The sequence below is a fragment of the Dipodomys merriami genome, unplaced genomic scaffold (assembly GCF_024711535.1).
Source record: "Dipodomys merriami isolate MVZ:Mamm:240054 unplaced genomic scaffold, mDipMer1.0.p SCAF_345, whole genome shotgun sequence".
NCBI classification, from domain to species: Eukaryota; Metazoa; Chordata; class Mammalia; order Rodentia; family Heteromyidae; genus Dipodomys; species Dipodomys merriami.
In genome coordinates, this window is record NW_027204993.1 from 273,027 (window position 1) to 289,645 (window position 16,619).

At 39.0% G+C, this 16,619-nt stretch overlaps 1 protein-coding gene across 1 annotated transcript in view; it reads left to right on the plus strand.

The window, feature by feature from the left end:
• The window catches only part of LOC138803636 (lamin tail domain-containing protein 1-like), a 75,257-nt gene extending 66,324 nt beyond the window's left edge, over positions 1-8,933 (plus strand). Inside the window, exon 10 of the mRNA XM_069987677.1 lies at positions 8,789-8,933. Within this exon, the coding sequence (XP_069843778.1) occupies positions 8,789-8,792 (4 nt within the window). The 3' untranslated portion in view covers positions 8,793-8,933. The remainder of the gene's footprint in view (positions 1-8,788) is intronic.
• The last annotated feature ends 7,686 nt before the right edge of the window (positions 8,934-16,619 follow it).

The window sequence follows — 16,619 nt, forward strand, 5'->3', positions numbered from 1 at the left end:
ATGTAATAGGAGTTTTTACATATAGAAAGCACTCCCACTAATTGGATGACAGTCCTTTGGAGTGCCAGTGGCTCACACCTATAATCCTAGCTACTAATGAAGCCATATTCTAAGGATCACAGTTCAAATGCCGATTGGGAACATAAGACAGTCCACGATACTGTGATCCTCCAATTCACTACCATAAAAATCAGCTGAAAGTTGTGGCTTAAGTGATAGAGCACTACCTTTTAGCAAAAAGGGTCAGTACAGTGCTCAGGCACACACAAAGACAATTCTAATGCAGTATTGATGAGTCCATTCTGAGAACCACAACATAACCATATAGTGTTGCTCTCTTTTCCTGTTGTTGATTGTGGGGCTTGAACTCTGGGCATGAGTGCTGTCCCTGTACTCTTCAGCTCTTGAGCCACTGAGACACTTCATTACTTGAGCCACTGAGACACTTCTGGTTTTCTGGTGGTTAATTGGAGATAAGAATCTTATGGACTTGAGACGGCGGAAGATGGCAGAGGAGAAGCTGGAATCTGAACAAGCTCTCTCATAGAAAGCAGTTTTAGAGTTCCAGTGAACAGTCCTAAGCCAGAGAATCACACCAAGTGTGCCATCACAGGACAGAGAGTTAGACAAGAGGGGGAAGCCAAGACAAGGAGACACATCTGAGCGCTTGCCAGCAGCCGCCGCGGTGGCGGCAGGGCCACGGTGGTGACCGCAGCCATACCTGAGCTCGCACACAGAGAGTCCGGGACAAAGGAGCCAGACGCAGCAGACGAGCGGATTCTACTCAACACCAGCAAGAACCGACAAGGAGCAGACATCTTCATCCTGCAGTTTGCAGACCAGAGACGACCCAGGATCCAAGACTCGGAGTGAGTACAAGCCCGACGTCCTCACTCCTTCTCAGGGAGCAGAGGAGGGAAGGCCACCCCTCCCCCCCCCAGCACCGGTGATCTCCATCTTGGATACCGACAAAGCTCGGAGGAGCTGCTAGCTCCAACTCAGGCCTTGGAATAAAATGAGTCATTTAGCAGGTCACAAGAACTTAACGGCGAAGTGACCTGCCAGACTCAGCTCCATCCAGGGAAAAGTCACCCAGCTCAGGCACCAGCCATTGGAGTGGCTTTCCACACTGGGTAACCAGAGCCAGAGGCTGCCCCTCCCTCTAGCAGCCTCAACAATCAATTGAAAATCAGTAACCCTGAGAATGGCTCCAGGCTGGGTTCTGTGAGTTTTTTTTTTCTTCACAAAATAGCCCCAGGGAAAAGCTACTGATTGTTGAAAGGCCTCAACTCTACCCAGAACCTAGCCTCACCACTGCATCCCCCTCTTTTGTGACTCTCAAAGCAGATCTGCCTCCCATTAAACTAATCTGGGAGGGGGATCTCAAAATATTGGGTAAAGCAGAGTATTTTTCTGCCTGTTCGAACAAACTGACTTAAGAAACCAATCAAGCCACAGGACCTCAAGCTGACCAGAGACTCCAACAAGAGGCTGGTTACAGACAAAAGGGAGATACAGGATTCTTCCCACCCCTCCCCCCCAAAAAAAAATCAAAAACTTTTTTCTTTTTTTTTTTTTTTCTTTTCTTTCTTTTTTTTTTTTGGTACTTTATATATATATGAATTTTTTTCCTTTTCTAAACATTTTATTAATCTTTAATTTTTGCCTTTGTTGAAAAAATAATTGTTTTCCAGTAACTTTTTTTCCTCTTATAATTTTTATTTTAGGAATACGTGAATGTGTGGTTTCCTTTCTTTTCTTGTCTTCTTTCTCTTTCTCTTTCTTTCTTAACTATCTTTTTGGTGTTTGACTGGCTCTACTGAACTTCTGATCTTTTTTTCTCCCTTTATTATCCTGTTCACCTATTCCTCTCTCTTGATCTTCTTTATGTGACTTAACTCTTGTCCTGCACATCCTCAGATAAACCCGTAGTTAACTAGTAGACCCTATCCCCCATTGTGTACACACTTAATCCACAAATTTATTACTCAATTCAAAACCTCTGAGACTTAAATTCCTTAATAGCAGTACTACCTCTTTATACCTATATAAGATTTTAAGCATTTTTTTAAGTTTTTCACTTCTCCTCTATGTCCCTTCCCTTTTCTTAATATACTCACATTCCTCTCTAAATAGATGGTCTTTTAATCTCCATAATAATATTAATTTTTACGTTTCTATTTTTTTCTGGTCTCTTTTCATTTCACTTTCCCTTTTTTTTCTCTCTCTCTCTACTTGCATCCTACCCAACCTATTTCCTGCATTGGGATTAGGACATAGTTAACTCTCCCTGTGCCCCCCCCCTACACCAATCTATTCCTATTTTTTACCCACATCTCTCCCTAACCCTAATAATTTCTGGTCTTCCAAATTCTTCTCTGTGATTCGAAGCCCATTAACATATAGTTGTTTGATGTTGAATAGATGTATCTGTTGAACTAGATTGTATCTGTAGACTATTGACTATACAAAAGCAAACTTTGATTGATGGTTGCCTTAAGATAGTGTTCTAGCACAAAACTGGTGCTATTTTCATCTCAAATGAGCAGAGTAAGCCGGAAAAACACAAGAAAAATGGCAAATCCGGATATCTCAATTCCCAATCTTGATAATCAGGGGTCAGAACAAATAATGAATAATCCAGAGGAGAGGTCCCAAATAGCTCTACAAACACTGCTGGCAAACATGATAAATGAGAAGTTTGACAACTTACAAAGGACTCGGTATGAGCGTGAAAGGGAGAAAGAGGAGGCATCCCAAAGCTTATACAGGAATATCATAAGCCTGAGGAAGCTACTCAAAAACTGATACAGGATTTGCGTGAACAACTTGAGAATACAAAAAGAGAAAGGGAGGAATGGCGTGAGCAGGCTGAGAACACTCAAAGAGAACTGCAGGAATCCCACGAATGAGAGGAAAAGAGAACTACAGGAATCCCACGAATGGGAGGAAGCTAATCAAAGAGTAATACAGGAATTGAGAGACCAGGTAGAGAATACACAAAGATCACTAAAGGCATTCATGGAATCCATTAACAAAGAACTGAAGGAAGTCAGGGAGACCACAAAAGGAATGCTGAATGGAACCCAACAGAAGGAATGGGAGTCCAAAGAAACCATAACCAATCAACTAAGTGATTTGAGAACAAACACTGAACACCAAATTAAGGAAGTAAAGAAATTCATACAAGACCTAAAACAGAGCTTCAACAAAGAACTTGAAGCCATCAAAGCTGACCAACTAGAAGGAAAAGAGATTAAAAAAACAAAGTAGAGAGTCATGACAGCAGGTTAGACCATGCAGAAGATTGAATCTCAGGGATTGAAGACAGCCTAGATATTATAGAGAAAGAACATACAACCATCCAAGACAAGTCCAAGAAATATGATAGATCTATCCAACACCTGGAAGACACCATCAGAAGGCCTAATCTAAGGATAATGGGGGTAGAGGAGCACCTAGAAACAGAAGTTAATGGTCTAGGAAATTTGTTTAACCGGATCCTAGCAGAGAACTTCCCAAACAAACAAAAGATAGGCCTATTCAGATACAAGAAGCTTTTAGAACCCCAAATAGACCAGACCAGAATAGGACATCCCACTGTCACATTATAATCCACACAGGATCAACTCAGACCAAGGAAAAGATCCTTAAAGCTGTCAAGGAGAAAAGGGTAATCACCTATAAAGGGAAACCAATTAGAATCACCTCAGATTTCTCAGCAGAGACAATCAAAGCAAGAAGAGCCTGGAATGATGTATGCCATGCCCTAAAAACAAACAACTATCAACCAAGAATACTGTACCCAGCTAAACTCTCCTTCATAACTGAAGGCCAAATAAAAACCTTCCATAGCAAAGAAAAATTGAAACAATACATCTCCACCAAACCAGCCCTACAAAAGATTCTTAAAGATGTCCTACACATAAAAAACCAACAAGACCGCAATAAAGGCCAAGAAACTGCACCCAAACTGAGAATCCAAGAACCATAGGAAGAACCCAGTTCTTGCAGCCACCAAGAAGGTGGATAACATGGCAAGAACTCCCAAATACCTCTCAGTCCTATCTCTTAACGTTAACGGACTGAACTCTCCAATTAAGCGACACAGACTGTGTAGTTGGATTAAAAAACAAGACCCTTCTATCTGCTGCCTGCAGGAGTCACATCTTGCCCGTAAAAACCAAGACATTTTCAATGTTAAAGGCTGGAACAAAATCTACCAAGCAAATGGCCCCCATAAATAGGCGGGATTTGCAATCCTAATATCAGATAAAATAGACTTCAAATTAAAATTTGTGAGAAGAGATAAAGAAGGTCACTACATTTAATTAAAGGATCTCTCCTTCAGGAGGATATTACAATTCTAAATATCTATTCGCCAAACAATGGAGCACCCAAATTTATCAAAGAAACACTACTTTCCCTCAAATCCCATATAGATCCAAAGACATTAATTGTTGGGGATTTTAACACACCACTCTCCCCACTAGATAGATCAACTCGGCAAAAACTCAACAGAGAAACCACAGATCTAAACAGCTGCATAGATCAACTAGACTTAACAGACATCTACCGAACATTTCACCCAGCAGCATCAGAATACACGTTTTTCTCAGCAGCACATGGAACATTCTCTAAAATAGACCACATTGTAGGCCACAAAGCAAACTTGTCTAAATTCAGAAACATTGAAGTTATACCTTGCATCCTCTCTGACCTTAAGGGAATAAAATTAGAACTCAACAGCAAAAGCAACCAAAGAAAGTCCGGCATCACAATGAAGCTGAACAACACACTGCTGAATCATGAGTGGGTCATGAAACAGATTAGAATGGAAATTAAAATGTTCATGCTATTCAACAAAAATGAACACACAAATTACCAGCTCCTCTGGGACACAGCAAAGGCAGTACTCAGAGGCAAGTTTATAGCTCTGAGCTCCTACATCAACAAATTGGAGAGATCTGAAACTAGCAATTTAATGACACATCTAAACCTCCTTGAAAAAGAGCAGCAAGATAAACCCCAATCCAGTAGACGGAAAGAAATAATCAAAATTAAATCAGAATTAAATGAATTAGAATCCAAAAAAAAAACTATAGAAAGAATCAACAAAACAAAGAGTTGGTTCTTCGAAAAACTTAACAAAATTGACAGACCCTTAGCAAATCTTATCAGAAAAAGAAAACACACCCAAATTAATAAACTCAGAGATGAGAATGGAAACATCACCACGGAAACAACCAAGATTCTGAACATTATAAGGGAATACTTCTCAAAACTTTATGCTAATAAGTTTGAGAACATGACAGAAATGGACCTTTTCCTAGCAAATATTGACATGCCAAAACTAAACCAAGATGAGTTAAACTATCTTAACAGGCCCATATCAAGCACTGAAATAGAAACAGCAATAAGAGACCTCCCAGCTAAGAAAAGTCCAGGACCAGATGGTTTTACAGCGGAATTTTACAAGGCCTTCAAAGCAGAGCTCACACCAATACTCCTCCAACTCTTCAATGAAATTGAAAGAGAAAGCTAACTACCGAACACATTCTATGAAGCCATCATAACCCTCATCCCAAAACCAGGCAGGGACTCATCAAAGAAAGAGAACTATAGACCCATTTCTTTGATGAATATTGATGCAAAACTTCTCAACAAAATTTTGGCCAATCGACTTCAACAATTCATCCAAAAAATCATACACCACGATCAAACAGGATTCATTTCAGGGATGCAATGCTGGTTCAATATACACAAATCAATTAATATTATTCATCACATCAAGAGGAGCAAGAATAATAACCACATGGTTATCTCAATAGATGCAGAAAAAGCATTCGACAAGATCCAACACCCCTTCATGATGAAGGTTTTGGAAAAATTAGGAATCCATGGAACATTCAATACAATAAAGGCTGTATATGACAAAACTACAGCCAGCATTATACTCAACGGTGAAAAAACTAAAGCCATTTCCTCTTAACTCAGGAACAAGACAAGGATGCCCACTCTCTCCACTTCTCTTCAATCTAGTATTAGAATGCCTAGCAACAGCAATAAGACAAGATGCAGACATAAAGGGGATCCAAATAGGGAAAGAAGAAATAAAGCTCTCCCTCTTTGCAGATGACCTTTTCTTATATTTAAAGAATCCCATAGACTCCACTCCCAAATTACTCAAGCTGATTCAAAACTTTGGCAAAGTAGCAGGTTATAAAATTAACCCCCCAAAATCAATGGCTTTTCTGTATGCCAACAATGAGAAAAGTGTGGCTGAAATTAGGAAAGCAACTCCATTTGTAATAGCCCCACAAAAAATAAAATACCTAGGAATTAACTTAACCAAAGAAGTGAAGGACCTCTATGATGAAAACTTTAAAATCTTGAAAAAGGAAATCAACACAGAACTAAAAAAATGGCAAAGCCTCCCATGCTCCTGGATTGGAAAGATTAACATCGTGAAAATGGCAATACTTCCCAAGGCTATCTACAAATTCAACGCAATACCTATCAAAATTCCAACCTCATTCTTCAAGGAAATAGAAGAGGCAATCCAAAAATTCATATGGAACAATAAAAGACCCCGAATAGCAAAAACGCTCCTCAACGGAAAGAACACTGCTGGAGGAATGTCAACACCAAATTTCAAACTCTACTATAAAACCATAGTAATCAAAACAGCTTGGTATTGGCATAAGAACAGACCTCAGGACCAATGGAATAGAATTGAAAACCCAGAAATGAACCTACAGACCTATAGCCATCTAATTTTTCGATAAGGGAGCTAAAACAATAGAATGGAAGAAAGACAGACTCTTCAGTAAATGGTGCTGGCAAAAGTGGTTAACTACATGTAGAAAACTAAAGCTAGATCCTTATATACCACCCTGCACCAGCATCAACTCCAAATGGATCAAAGACCTTGAAGTCAAAGCAGACACTCTGAAAACATTACAGGATGGAATAGGAGAAACCCTAGGTCTCCTTGGCTCAGGCCGAAATTTTTTGAATAGAGACCCGGAAACACAACAAATCAAAGAACGGTTGGACAAATGGGACTGCATAAAGTTGCAGAGCTTCTGCAGGGCAAATGACATAGCTAGCAAGATCAATAGAAAGCCCACGGATTGGGAGAAGATCTTTACTAACCATACAACGGACAAGGGTCTCATATCTAAAATATACTTGGAACTCAAAAAATTAAACCCCCCAACAACAAATCCTCAAAGAAACAACTGCCCAATAAATAAGTAGGCAAAAGACTTAAAGAGAAACTTCTCTGAAGAAGAAAGAAGGATGGCCAATAGACACATGAAGAAATGTTCAACATCCCTAGCCATAAAAGAAATGCAAATCAAAACAACATTGAGATACCACCTCTCTCCAGTTAGAACGGCAAAAATCAAGAACTCTAACAACAACAGATGCTGGAGGGGATGTGGACAGAAAGGAATCTTGCTTCATTGTTGGTGGGAATGTAAACTTGTTCAACCACTTTGGAAAGCAGTATGGAGGTTCCTCAAAAGACTTCACATAGAACTCCCCTATGACCCAGCAATCCCACTTTTGGGCATTTGCCCAAATGTTTACAAACAAGACCACACTAAAGCTACCAGCACAACTATGTTTATTGCAGCATTATTTACCATAGCTAAGATCTGGAACCAACCCAGATGCCCCTCAGTAGATGAATGGATCAAGAAAATGTGGTATATATACACAATGGAATTCTATGCCTCCATCAGAAAGAATGACATTGCCCCATTTATTAGGAAATGGAAAAACTTGGAAAAAATTATATTAAGTGAAGTAAGCCAGGCCCAAAGAAACATAAGTCCCATGGTTTCCCTTATTTGCAATATCTAGTATATGTATGAGTCAAGCGGAAAAGGTCAGATAATGTGATGTCAGGAAAATGAACCCTTAGACATGTATTTTAATGTTTTTTCTTACATGCATGTGTTTCTAACGCATTTATAAGATTATCTCTTTGTTGCTTTGTATGTCCCTCCCCCACAGTATAACCCCTTCTTTCACTATATTTGATGTCAGTATAACTTGTGGAGGAGAGGGGGATAAAACAGTTGTTTAAGGATACAGGTGGACCTGATGCAACAACGAGAAGTATAAGTTGTCATGTCCAAAATGAGCTTTACAACGTCGGTTGGGGGGGGGGGAAGGAGGGGAAGGAGAAGGGTTGGGATTAGGGGGGAGGTGGGAGGCTGGGAAGGGATGTGAAGGGTAAACCAAAGGAGGAGGCTGCAATGCTTGGTAAGAAATGTACGCATTATCCTGCCCATGTAATTGTAACCCCTCTGTACAGTATGTTCACAAATAAAATTAAAAAAAAAAAAGAATCTTATGGACTTTCCTGCTCAGGCTGGCTGTGAACTCTGACCCTCAGATTTCAGTCCCCTGAGTAGCTTGAATTATAGGCATGAGCCACCAGTGCCAGGCACATTGTTACCCTTCTCATGGTGCATACTGGAAAGTCCAATAGGAGGCTTGCTTCTAGCCCCTAAGCAAGTTCATGGGGATCCTGACCAAAACCTTACATAAAATTTACTACTAAATCCAGTTTTTACAAATAATTAGTTGGGATTTAGTAGTCAAGAAACAGGAAGTTAATAATAATAATAATAATATTATTATTATTACTATTATTGGTTTTGTGGTTGATCTTACATAACTATAGGTTGAACTTTGGGCTTTGCACTTGCTTCAAAATCATTTTACCCCTTGATCCATACCTTCAACCTCTTTTGCTTTTATTTTTCAGGTAAGACCTCTCGATTTTTCTCCAGGACAAGCTTTGGACAATAATCTTACTACTTCTATGTCTCCTACATAACTGTGATTACAAGTGGGCACCAGCACACCCAGCCCTACATTTAATACTCTTTACTGTAATACCCTAGTAAAATGTAATTATTACATTTTTCCTGTGAAAGTATCAATGTTTTCTCTACACACTCAATCACATATTCTTTTAGTCTCTGCACTAACGCTTTGTTCAAGTCAGCCTGCAAAACAATGTATAAACATCCAGATTTCTTTAGTGAGATGAAACTTCATGTGTATTTTCTTTTCACAGTTGTCTTCAAAGTTTCTTGCCTTCCCTGTTCTTGTCTGCCAGTTTCGCCCTTCAGGTGAAATCATTCAGTTGTATGGAACAGTGAATACACCTGTAGCCTATACTCCCCATCATTCTGTTGAAAGACTACACTTTGAAAATGCCAAAAGCCTGAGTGAATTCCTCCATAGAGGAGCTTTGGACACTAACTTCTCCAGCCGTTGTGTCATCTGATGTAATTTCTATAGTGATCTCACAGTTGTCATACACAGAACGCCAAGCTTTCAATATGTTTGGTTTCCTTTCTAAGAATATCATCTGCTTTATTTAAATATGAGATATCTCTTAGATTGCATAAGCCAACTAGATGATTCTCAACTACCAACAAGGTTGACATGGGCAATATGAGCATGGCCTGGGTTAGTAAACTAATCATATCATAACTATTTTGATGTTCATATTCAAGAGCAGAAATAATATTAAAAATCAGCTGGTGAAATAGATAGGTCATTTAGGAATAAATAATTCTCTATCATTAAACCGTCCTTCAAACATTTACCCAAAACAGTGCACACGTGACAACGGTAACAAAAGAAATAAAAAGGTCCTCCCTTGTGACTGCTCTACCATATCTGCTAATTTTGGATTTTAAGATTAGTTGGAATGGAAAAATTTCAAATAAATGACATTTTGATTACAATCACCATAATTCCAGTCTGAATTATATATTTCCACTTAGGCTCTTTTAAAAAGTATTATATTTTATTATATGTGTGTGTATACATTTATTTGTATAAGGATAATAATATACAAGTCTAGAGAAAGCAGGCAGTCTTCATGTCTCAGCCATCCATCATCACTCAGCAGAGATAACTAATAGCAAAAAAGAAAAATCTTTTCTGAAACTTTACTGTATATTACAATTAAATATAGTCACCCTCCTATGCAGAAGGACACCAAAATTTAATTCTCTGACCTCAGTATGACCTCAGTATGACCAACTTTTCTCTGTCCTTCCCACTTCACTCCAGAGTTTCTGGTAACCATTCACACATCTTTCTGAGCACCCAGTTTCACCCAAGTGAAAACTATTTGGTATTTTTCATTCTGTAAAATGAAAAGGTTTGCATAGGAGGGTGACTGTATTTAATTTTAATATATAGTAGTCTCAAGAAAGCCTTTTTTGCTGTTAGTTATCTCTGCTGAGTGATGAAGGCTAGCTGAGACATGCAAGACATCCTGCAGGAGGGCTTTCCAAAGGAGACCACGTATTTTGTATAAACCACTGTTGCATGTGCTGAGGAATAATAATGGGACACACACACACACACACACACACACACACACACACACACACGTTGCATATTCCTGCTCATAGGCACTTTTACTACTTATTATTTCAGCTCCTATCTCCTCATTTTACTTAGGGACTTTGATATGCACACAAAACAATTTCTTTATTCTTGAGACAGTTTATTAAGTGAATCACACTTTATTATTGCTTCTCTGTGAACTCATTTGTTTGAGAATTTAATTTCCTCACATCTGACTACACATTTGAGTTAAAATCTTCTGTGAAACATAATGGTGATAAGCCTGTGTTGGGTATGCACGATGGATTCCCCATAGTCGTCTTGGTTATGCACAAAACCACTCTTACTTCCAGAAAATGTAGTCTTCATTAATTGGTACTCAGACATCCCTTGTAATAACAGAGATTGATACATATTTTGGTTTTAGGATGTTTTTCCAAAAAACTCAAAATGTCATTTTAAACTGGAAGAAGAGGATAGCAAAATGGAGACACCCAGAAGTTTCATCACTATAAATCTGAAGCAAAGCATCAGATGCAGGACTTCAAGAATATCATAGAAAGACAAGAGAAAAATTTAGACAGAGTTCCACCAAAACCCAGAAATATCTTCATATAGATTTTTAGATGAAATGATAGTCACCAATATAGGATGCTAGGAGTAAGAGTGAGAAATAGGGAGAATCCTTCCAGTTGGGTTTCAGACTAAAGAATTAAAAAAAACCCTGGCATAGATATTCAGGAGGCTGAGTCTAAGTATTTTGATTCAAAGTTACCCTGGCAGGAAACTCTGTAAAACTCTTCAATTAATCATCAAAAGCCAGAAATGAAAGTGTGGCTCAAGTACAGTGCTTGCCTTGAGCTTTGAGGTACAGTGCCCTAGCCCCGAGTTCAAGATCCAAGGCGAGAACTATTCCTCCCTCCCTCCCTTCTTCTCTCCCTCTCTCCTTCACTTTCTCCTTTCCTCCCTCTCTCCCTCTCTCCCTCCCCCTTCTGGACTATTCCACTTATAATTTTCTCAGAAATACTCGTATGGAGTAACTTTGACATCTATTACAATTATCCTAACATCTAGAAAATCTTCACCTACTGACTTGCTGTACTCTAAGAAATGGTTAACTCAAGAAAAATAAGTATTAAATATTTATTTGAATTCATAAAACCTGACCAACGTATTCATTTTTAACTAATACATTTTTTCATATTTGCTTGAGATTTTTCTATCTGATAAAATACTGCTGCTTTTTTAGCAGATTCTTTTGATATCGATTACCATTTACATTTTTGTGAGTTCATACCTCTCCTGCTATGTTTCAGATCACACTCAGCGCCTAGTGGTTGTTAATCAAATCCTCCACCACTTGAAACATGAAATTTCACATTAAATTTGCCCAGGCTATTCTCAAATGAAGATATTTCTTTTGCCTGTGTCCACAATAAGATGGCGTTAAAGCATAAACTATCACCTATTTATTCATATGTCATACAGTACTAGAGTTAGAACTCAGTACCTCCTGCTGTCTTTTCAAGGATTCTACCCCTTGAGCCACACAAAATTTGTATGCTTGAGGTTATTTGAGCTATGTTTGTACCTCAATATTCTTAATTATATCCAGGTATCTTCAAAAGAGGTGCATACCAATACGTTTGCCTTTTAATTGAGGTGGAATTTTTTAAACTTTTGCACATGAGGACCTCAAGCATGAAGCTCCTATTCTCTAGCCCCCAACTAACTAATAATATAGATATACTCCCTGACCTACTAAGTCACCTACTTTGCCCTACGTTTTGGTAGAAAAAATGGTAGATATCCCATTGCCTACAATCTATGGCCCAGTCCTGACCAAGTTTTCAATGGAGCCCTACATAGTTTCCTGATTTGCCACCACATTTTCCCCAGCTAAATACTTGTTCTGATGCAAATGGTTGGCCATCTCTAATGCTTCCTGGAGATCAGTTCCTTCTCAATATTTCAGATGATTATTCAGAGTATAATATCACATGCTACATATCAATTACTCCTTACCACAGAGCTTTCCACAGGCTATTCTATATCATATGGGAACAAATCAGGAATATCAAGGAGGGCCTTATAGAAAACTTGGTCAAGACTGAGTCTTTGCTAGAAGGATATGAGAGAACTACCATATTTTAAGCAGCACAAAGGAAGGAGGAAGTAATCCAAACATCCCAGGAAGAGGGCTGAGGGAAAGCAGATACATAGGGAAAAACTAACTAGTGTAATGTGAACTAGGCATGGTATTGGTGTCCACTTTTAAAATGGGTCTTCAACACGGTCTAATTAGTGTCATTTGTGCATTTCCATAAAAAAATTAACTTTTAGCGATATATAGTTACATGTCACTGATTCAAAGATTCATTGAGCACCAATATTCAATATTCGTTCATCACAATGGTTGCTTATAATGCACACACACACACACACACACACACACACACACACACACACACACACATCAATAAAATTTGTGGATTCCTTTTCCCTTACGCATGTCTTCAATAAGTATTCTGCCCATAGTTGGGCAGAATAAGTATACTGCCCATCAGTTCCGCCAGAATCCACCTACAATGGATACTCCATATTTTTGTGTATTCTCTCCCATCTCAATCCTTTGGCTTTTCAGAGAGCTCCCACTTGACCATTCTGTGTTCACAGGAAGACCACCAACTTACTGCTGGATTATGGCATATGACCTAAACCCCCTTCTGAATGAAATGAGTTTTACCCTACAGGAGTATTTTTTGAAATGTAGTGGACAGACAACACAGACATTCTATCATGAAGTCAGTAAAAACCTGTCTAGCATGTGTGCCACGCATAAATATCCTTTCCACGTCCAATTGGATAACTTTCAGGTAGAAAAATCACCACAGTTCTCCAATGATTAATAACAGCTGAAGGACTGCAAAAGATGGATGACTCCGATATGGAGCAGATGGTAAGAAGACAATTATGTACAAGAAAAAGAACCTTACCAAGTAGAGTAAAAAGACAAATATGGACTATATCTGGTGTACCACGTTTCAAATTTGGTCAGGATTCCATTGTTGCTCATTGGCTCCAGTATGTCTTATTTTTGCTAACAAGTCTAAGAGATGAGGAGAGCAGGAAGGTTTCCCAGTCAGGGCCATTAGGGACATTTGTTGAGACACAGACAAGTTCAGAAGTGGACTTGAACACAGTGAAATGACCATGGGTTCATGTTACTCAGCACAGCAAACAGTGAATTTGTAAAAAGCAGGCCTTCATCCACATGTTAGGATATAGAAACAGATATTCCCAGTCAGTGTTCATAGTCTTGTGCAGTGAAGTTAACCTGAAACCCTGGTGTGAAGCCTTGAAACCAGTCCAGAACTATTACTTTCAAATTGCTCAGCACCCCAAACTTAGTTGCTTTGTTAAATTCAAGCAGGAAACAGCAACAGCATAGTATTTAGAAGCAGATATTTGCAGGGAGCTTCCATCAACATACTAGGTCAAAGATATCAAAATGCTTCTTAGGAAGACTTGAAGCCAATGAAATGTTGTTATGTTCCCATGGTTCAGAACCTCAAACCCAGTGTGTGTGAAAGAGTTCATTCAGCTAAGAACAACCATTCAATATTTAGAGGCTGATATTTCCAATCAGGTTTCATAAACATGTCTGGTCAAAGAAACCTGAATCCTAGTTCTGAGACCTTGAACACAGTGAAATTATTGTAGTTTCAACTTACTCGGCAAGTCAAAGTGAGTGAATGTTTAAAAGCTCCACCAGTCACCATCCAACTTTTAGAATTTAATGGCAGATATTCCCAATCAGAGCCCATAATTCAATGGGGTAAGGAAACCTGAAAGTTTGGTATAAAGCCTTGCAGCCAGTCCAGGGTTCTTAGGTTCAAATTGTTCCCCACCTCAAACTGCGATGCTTTGCAAAAATTCAAGCAGGTAACAGCAACTGTGTAGTATTGAGAAGCAGATATTTCTAGGGAGCTGCCATTGGCATACTGGTTCAAAAAAAACCCGATTTCTTCCTTGGAATAAATAAAATGGGTAGTCATGGAAAGAGAGCATCACGTAAGTATTCAGATAGAGAAGTTTATTTACTAATCTGCTGCTGCGTGGTGCATGGGTGGAGGTGCACAGGCCAAAGAAGGGAACTGAGGTCCCAACTGTGTTTAAGTAGGGAAGGCCAGATGAAGGATGGTGTGTCCACACTGGATGCTGATGTGACCTCAGGGCCTGGGACCCTCCCCTGGTCTGAAGATAAGCGAGACTAGGTTTGGCCCAGAATGTGACCTTGGAGGGGGAAGTGACTGGGTCCAGGTGTGCCAGTTACCTAGGTGACAATGATACTGGGTGGAAAGTTAATCAAGATGTGGGGATACCAGGCTTGCATGGACCTAGACCGGGGCAGACCTTACATTCCAGTCTTTTGATAATTATGAAACAGGGTGTAGATTCTCTGGCTAATTCCTGCTGGCAAGGAGCACAGCATTAGGTGTAAAAGATAGAGATCTGCAGCCCCCCCACCATTGAAGAAGGCATCAGGCAGTAGCTGTCCCTTGGTGGTAGTCTTTGAATGAAGTCTGGAAGAAATCTCATGAGTAAGGGGCTGGGCAAAAAAAAATTAGAGAGCACACACATGACAACAAGGTAAGAATGTAAGTTCCTGTGAAGTTAGAATGTAAACAGGTATGGATATTAGATGGTTAAGTTTCTTATTTCTATTGACCACCTGGCTCTAGTTAATTTTGAAAGGGCAGGCATAAGGTGGTTGATATGGCATCATCTCTTCTTACTCCTCTTCATGGTTCCTTGTTTCCTGGACTGGCTGAGTCCCAGGTGTCTAGGTGCATGTTGTTAGGATGGCTTTTCCCAGTTGGCATCTCTCTTGTCAGTTACAGGGTTTGCAAAACCTGGGCACTGTCCCTGAGCACTTCTGCTTACGGCTAGTGCTCTACCACTTTGAGTCACAGTGCCATTTGCAGCATTTGGCTGGTTAATTGGAGATAATTGTCTCTTGAGCCATGCTTCCATGCTGGCTCTTCTTTGCTGGTTAAGTGGGAGATGGAGTCTCAGAAGAATTTATCTGCCTAGGTTGACCTTGAGCTGCAAACCTCAGACCTAACAAGTCTTTGCCACAAAAACCTTTCTTATTTCCAATTACAATAACAATGAGACAAACAGAAATAATGAGCACAGCTTATCAGTAACTCGTTAAGAATTGACCAACAAATATTTTTCACTTCAATTACTTTCTCTTTCTCCATTTCTTCCAACCCCCTACTCTGAATCACATAGCTACTCCTTGTATTTTAGTTGTCATTATGGTCAGTATTCACTACTTTAAAACATGCATTTATCCATTACTATCATTAGATAACACAAAGGTCCCTTGTACCTTAAATTAATGAAAAACCTACTTGATCATTTTTCGACCTTCTGGGAAAGGTTTGAGTGGATTACCAAGAGAAAAAGTCAGCTATGAGTATTTTTTAAAGTATATGCTAGTGTTAGAATTAACGGAATTTTCTAATAATTTGACATAGTTGCCAAATTATTTTGCAGTTCAATGGCCAGTCCAGGAAAAAGCGCTTTGTAGAAGTAATGTAAGCTATGGAAACAACCTTTGTGTAAATTTTACCCCCAAAATTGCCAGCAAAATTACATTTATCCAGTTACTTTATACCGGATATCCTCAAAGCTGTTCATCACCAATTTCTTCTAATTGACCTTTTTATTCATGACACATTCTTTGGAACTGCTCTCATGATGCTAAACAGGGGGTTAAATATGGATTTCAACAATTGTCATTGTTATCTAAAATGAATACTAGTGAATAAAATGTGATCAAAGCTAACTACCTATGTGGCTAAAAATGAATATAGGGAATCCAAAGGATGTTTTCCTCAGTGGTTTTATTTATTTGACTTTAAAACACTTCCAAAATGGTTTATGAACATAGGTGTCATCACTAGAATAAGTAGCTTCCAGAGGCAACTTCGTCGAAAGACAGTATTTAGATATATTTAACATAAGCATGCTGGGTATGGAGGGCTCCATCTGTAATCCTACCACTCCTAAGGCTGGAGATGAGCATGGTGTACATAGTTACATTGTCCCTAACCCATCTCAAATAAACCAAACCCAAACCACAAAATTACAATAAAAATAAAGGAATAAAAACCCAGAAAATCACGACTATATAAGGTTTCTTACTCTAG